Genomic DNA, 6,171 nt, shown 5'->3' with positions numbered 1-6,171 from the left:
TGAGAGCTCAGACCTTGGAACAAGGCCTAATGTTCTACATTTTTGAAATGGGCAGGCCATTTTTTTCTTCCCAGACATTGAGAACAAAACAATCTGTTTCAGGTTATATGTAAAGAAGGCCATTTCCTCTTCCCCTCTACAAAAATATGAGACCCTATAAGAAGGGGAAATTGAGATTACCAGGGATTTTTTGGTTCGGGCCCTTGGGAATTCCACTGATTTCCCTGCTGACAGTTCAGTCCTTCAAACTGAAGCGTTCAGGTTATGAAAGGCCTGTCTAGTGAGGATATTTACTCCAGTTCAGCATTGTGAATGGAGGGGCCAGTTCTAAGGCCTTTCTTTTCAGTCCTAGGAGAGATGGGTAACCTTGATGACAGGAAAAGTTTCAGGGGTTTATTCATTAAAATATCTTGCAGGTCTAATACCAACGAAGCGGCTGCCATTTATTAAGCCCTTATGTGATGAAATTGGAAGGAAAGACATGATTTTAGATTCCTTTCAAAAGGACCAGAAATCCTGGAGGAAAAAAAAAAGTCCCCTTTAGACTTGTAGGTTTCTTTGGGAAAGGATAGAATTTCCAGGGTTGCAAATCGGGGTCTAATTCCCCGACGCGCCAGGCATTTCGCCCTTGGGCAGCAGTGACAGTAATTGTTACCGAGCGCTCTCGGAAGAGCCCGAGTTCGGGTCCCCGAAGGGGTAGGGAGTTTCGGCCAATTAGACTTTTGTTTGGTCAGTCTTGGTGGCGAGTGGCCCTGAGTCCCCTTTTTATTTCCCATTCTCAGCACTAGGTCAGGCCAGGCTCACGCATTCCTTCCAGCCCCAGAAGGCTGCCTCAGAGAGCGTGGGCGAGGCCCCCCTGGCGCGGTGACAGCTCTCAATTAGTCCCTGGCCGGCCCCGGGGCCCCCGCAGGCTCGGGGCGCCGGCCGCGAGGGGAGGCTCGTGCGCCTGGCTGGCGGGCGGGCGGGCAGGGAAGAGGGCAGCGGGCATGGTGGCCAGCGGCGGCCAGGCTGTTCATTAGAGGGCGCTCTGGGGGCGGCGCTCGCCGCAGTCTCAGCTCCCGCCGTTGCTTCCTCCTCCTCCTCCTGCTGCCGCCGCCGCCGCCGCCGTTCCCCCGTCGCGTCTCTTGGGTGCTAACTCGCCGTAGGCACCGAGCGCGGCCCGAGGCCGGGGTCCACGCCCGAGAGATCGCCTAGAGCAGCCTCGGGCGATGAATTCTTGGGGCTCCTCCCGCCCCCGCAGCCCGGCTAGGGGCCCGGCCAGCCCGAGGTATAGCCTCGGCTCTCACCCTCCTTTAGAGCCGCGCGGGGGAGTCGAGGGGGTGGGGTGGGGGTGGGGTGGGGCAAGCAGGAGCTGGGCAGCGCGGAGCTGCCCCGGCGCGGCCCGGCTGCCCCGGGAGGGCCGACTCGGTGGAGGTGGCTGCCGGCGCAGGGACGGTTGGAGGCGTTGGCGGTGGGGGGAGGGGACGGGAGGGGAGGGAGAGGAGAGGTCCTTGTGAGGAAGCGCTGCAGCCGAGGGTCAGAGGGGGCCGAAGAAAAGAGACCCTGGGCTCCGTAGGCCCCAGGGCGGGAGCTGGGGAGCGGCGGAGCTGCAGCTCCGGGGGTGTCTGCACCCCTTCTCCTCCCCCTGCGTGAATGGGACCCCACCCCAGTGACAGGTCTGTTCCCAATCCCACCGGCCTCCATCTCTCCGCAGGCAGCTGGAAGGGGAGTGAGAGGCCGCCCGCCGGCCGCCGCCGAGTCCATGACCCCGACTCCTCCTCCGGGCACAGCCGCCGCCGCCGCCGCCCCGCAGCATCGGGCCCCCAGCAGCCGGTTCCCGGCCCCGCTGGCCCCAGCCCCTCCTTCCCCTCCTCCTTCTCCTCCGCCTCCTCCGCTTCTTCGTCCTCTTACTCCAGTCCGTGATTGCCAGTCCCCGGCGCTGCTGAAGGTGAGTCGGGGGCTCGGGCCGTGCTCCTCCCTCCCCTCCTCCCCCTTTCTCGTTACTTCTGCTTTCCCTTTCACCCCTTTTTATTTCCTCGCTCCTCCCTCTTACCCCCCACTCCTTGTATAATAGAGCTCTTGCCTTTTCCCCCTTCCCCTCATTCCCCCCTGCCCCTCCACGTCGCCGGCCTTCTCTCTGTCCTTTCCCATCCTGTCCCTCTCCTTCCCTCCATCAGCCCTATCTACTTTGGAGAGAGCGAGCCCCCCGTGGTGGACTAAGCGAATTTGCAGAGCCAGTAGAGGGACTGGCGACTCCGGGGTCCACAGGAACGGACAGAGGCTTGTGCCCGTTTACACTTTGTCTCGGACTCCACAATTGCATGGGAATCTTGAGGGTGGGTGTACCTGAAAGGTGGGAAGCTTGAGGGAAGTTGTGAGGTTTTGCTTCTTTGAGGGGCGTAAGGACAAAGGTTGAATTAAAAAGCGTTCCGAGTGGGGGTCATTTATTTGTATTTGGAGTTTACATTCTCATTTGCCAAATATATTATGAAACGCTGTGCACCTCAGCAGCTCCTTGACCTTGCACGATTCCTCTTTCCGTTTTCTGCCCCCGCTGGAATTTCTCATAGAGATTACTGTGGATACTACACCTAGTAGGCTTAATACTCACTCTTTCCACCCCCGCCCCTGAACCCCCGCACTTTTCTTTTACATATTTGGTGGTGGTCACTATTTAGGTGTTGAATTCATAAGTGGGCTTTCCTTTCACTACAGGAAGAGGCTTCAGACTCCAGGGTGAGAATGGCCATGACTTTAGAAGAAGTTCTATGGATGTGCTTGACCTTTGTGAAAGCTGTCCTGAGGTTCGCCTTTATGGTCTCAAATAACCTGGTCGCCATTCCTTCCTACATCTTCTATATCATAATACTGCAGCCTCTCCGAGTGCTAGACAGGAAGCTGTTCTGGTATATCGAAGGAATCATGTACAAGTGGCTTTTAGCAATGGTGGCTTCCTGGGGTTGGTGTGCAGGCTATACAGGTAAGAGCGGAAACATCCTTATTTATTATTGACTGATGTGACCAAGTTTAAATGTCAGAAACCAAGGTTAGGGGTGTAGGACTCTGGCTTTCAGATATTTTTATATTTACCGTAACTTAATTGAAAATGAATATGTTAATTGAAATTTTGACAATTCAGCTAGGAATTGCATAGTATTTCAGGAAGCTAAGTGTTTTGGTGGCATTCTGGACCGTACAACTATGTGATGAGAATCTTAAATATATATGCTTATGTAGATTATATATAGAAGAAGGGAAAGCATATATAATCTTACAGGATGTGATTAAAGTCTACCTTTCACAATTGGCCCTCAAAAATTAACTCAACAGAAAAATGGATTGGCTTGCAACATAAGATACAGTACCTATCAAGTGAAGATTAATAGGCTTAGAGCCTGTTATCAAAGATTCAAAATTTAGGACAGGTAAATAATAACTTGTCTGTGTAGTGTGGTTCTAAAAAAGCACATTAAGTATAATAATTTGATGTGGCAACAGTTGTCATAAACTGTTAGTGGAAATATGTCGCTTAATCCTTTGCATGCCGTGTTTTCACTTGATTTAGTCTAAACTATTTTATTCTATATTAAATCCTTTTAGGAGGTTTAAGATGAATAGTTAAGAGTGTTGAATAAATTTGTGCTAAGATCAATTAGTATACATAATATTTAAAAACTAATTCCATTTCTACTTTAAACAAGATTTTGGAAGAGGGAACACTTAGCAAGGGACTTTTGTAGAAATAAGTGAAAAGCATTATTATATTTTCGAGTATCCCTATGCTCCCAGAACTTTTGTACTTTGACTCTCAAGATTCTACATTGCATATTAGGCTATTTTTTAGATTTTTTTGCCAAGTGTTGATTTGTCTGGATCAGATGGAAAAAAGACAGAAGTTTTTAGTATTGTTCTTAGATAGTAGGTTTCCATCTCAGATTCATAGAATTTATGAGCTGAAAGAGAGTAGAGGTCACACATCAGATGCTGTAATCAATAACTATGGATGCTTATAGCTGGAGAGTGCTGAGGGGATGAGTACTATGTACTATGCACTGCAGTACTGCAGTTTCCATTTTAAAATTGTCTATCTCCCTCTTTCCTGCCCAGACTATATCTGCAGATTTTATCCATATTTACAAGAAAAAGGATTGACAACATACAGTCTTTTTGGAGTCTGAGCAGACTCTTGCTATATCAGAGGGCTTGTGTTGTCCCAGATGAAGCCTTTTCACTTTCCAACAGAAGCACTTATTATCCTGCAAGAGCTGAAGCCCCTGGGATAGTTTAATGTGTTGATTCCTTGTCATATGCCTTATCAAGATGTCCATACTCTTTGGAGACACTAGGTGAGCTTCCAGTGCTTTTTATAGGAGATGGTGGCAGTAGAGCTGGTGTTAGAAAAGTGAAGCTCTGGCCTGTGGTGCTGAATTTCTTACACAAGTTGCCCCGTAGTATTAGAATTGCTTTGCCTGTGGAATACCTTGAGCTTTCCCAGGTATGCTCTGTGGAATTGCTAGTTTTAATCCTTATTCATAATGCTTCATATTGCTTGTTGCAAATAAGTACCTATTCATAGTTATGGGTCTTGCAGGTTCTCTGTCTTTAAGCATTATGAAGTTGTTGCAATCTTCTTGCTTGTGTGTGTATATGTCTATGTTTGTATATAGTGGAAGAATTAGCATGATGGTAAGGTTGACAAAATTAATTCAGTGTTGACCTTGAAAGTCTAAGGAAGGTACTAGAGGTTCATGTTGATTATCCTTTGACCATAGCATGGCTGCCAGTGTATTTTAAGCATATTTTCTTGGGGGTGTCTCTCCCTGCTAACTGCAGAACTATGTGGTTTCTTTTGCCACCTGCTTGGAAAGTTGTCTTGGCATGATATGCATATTCTAGTTTCTCTGAAGCATCTGCTGCACATTGTGCTATTGCTTTTGACAACTTGATCAGTTTGATTTATTTAAATGTGGAACTTTTTATAGAGTGTATAGTTTGTCTTTTAATTGACTTTCCTGATAAATCTTTGCTCTATGGATAGCTAAGTTGGAGATCTTGCTGCAGCAGAAAATAGTCTTTCAACATTGTAGTTTTATTGAAAGCCCAAGCTGAATTTAAAGAAATACACTTAAATCAGCTATTGATTAGAAGGGTTGCCTACCTCAAAAAGGTTTTCGAAGTGTTAAATTTTTTCCTCTGTGGATTATATCTTTATTTCCTCCCATTCCTTTAAGGGAGGGTAATGAGTACTGCTATGAAATGGAAAGTTATTACTTTCCTTCCTTATTATGTCCTATGCTTATGCATGTTTCCTAATAGAATGACATTACTCTAGGGTTTCTTTTCAGTAGACATAGTAGATGTACAATTCCATTCAAAACAGACTAGCTACTTTTATTGTTAAAGCACTTCTAAAAGTGTCTGACTAGCCTTATATGTTTATTTACTCTTATAACAGGAAATAAAATCAGTATGAAAACAAGGTTAAAACATTCTAACATTCATGATGTTTAAGACATCAATTTTAGTAAGCACTTGTGTCAGTTTAGATGCTTTTACTTTTGGTGGATGATAGAAAAAAATAATTTTACTCAAAAAGGGTTAGACCATTTGTTCAATATGTAAATGTAATGTGCAGGTTTTCAGTCTTTCCTTAGAAAAATGTGTCATTTTAGCAATACACAGGTGTGATACGTTTTTAAAAACAGTTTCTTTCCCCATCCATTTCCAGATCCATTTTCTACTTGTCATTTGAAATTTTGTTAAGGGAAGCTTTAATAAAATGCAGTATTTATCATATTCTCCCCAAAATGAGTTCTTAAAAGTACAAATGTTCATATGTATAAATTGGGTTCTAACTCTAATATATTATCAGAATAGCCTCAAAATAGTTGTTGGGTAAGCAATGGGGTAGGTTGTGTAAAACTGTGATCAGTGTGTTTTTTCCAGTGTTGAATTTCCAGAGCTATAATGGTGACCCTGAAATCAGGAGAAAGGAAAGTAGATTCTCTCTTTGTTTTTTTTTTCTTATAACCTTCGGTCAAGAGATACTAGTTAAATTCTCACAGTACCTTGAGGTTATTCATTCTACTCTTAAACTGCTTCTTTTTCCCACTGTTCTTTAATGGAGAGGGATGAGTTGTTCTTTCTTCCCTTTTTTGTGCTTTGCATATTGAAAAGCAATGTTCTTGCTAC

At 45.6% G+C, this 6,171-nt stretch overlaps 1 protein-coding gene across 4 annotated transcripts in view; it reads left to right on the top strand.

The window, feature by feature from the left end:
• Positions 1 to 902: 902 nt before the first annotated feature.
• LPGAT1 (lysophosphatidylglycerol acyltransferase 1) overlaps positions 903 to 6,171 on the top strand; it is a 110,724-nt gene continuing 105,455 nt past the window's right edge. The window contains exons 1-3 of one of the 4 annotated variants that reach the window (XM_056815891.1): positions 903 to 1,267; positions 1,694 to 1,927; positions 2,695 to 2,959. In XM_056815891.1, the coding sequence (XP_056671869.1) occupies positions 1,742 to 1,927; positions 2,695 to 2,959 (451 nt within the window). In that variant the 5' untranslated portion in view covers positions 903 to 1,267; positions 1,694 to 1,741. The remainder of the gene's footprint in view (positions 1,268 to 1,693; positions 1,928 to 2,694; positions 2,960 to 6,171) is intronic. The other 3 variants (XM_056815892.1, XM_056815893.1, XM_056815894.1) reach the window with 3 other exon arrangements.

Source organism: Monodelphis domestica, chromosome 2, assembly GCF_027887165.1.
Source record: "Monodelphis domestica isolate mMonDom1 chromosome 2, mMonDom1.pri, whole genome shotgun sequence".
Classification (NCBI taxonomy): Eukaryota; Metazoa; Chordata; class Mammalia; order Didelphimorphia; family Didelphidae; genus Monodelphis; species Monodelphis domestica.
The sequence above is the reverse complement of the archived record's forward strand: the minus strand, read 5'-3'. Positions and strand labels throughout refer to the sequence as shown.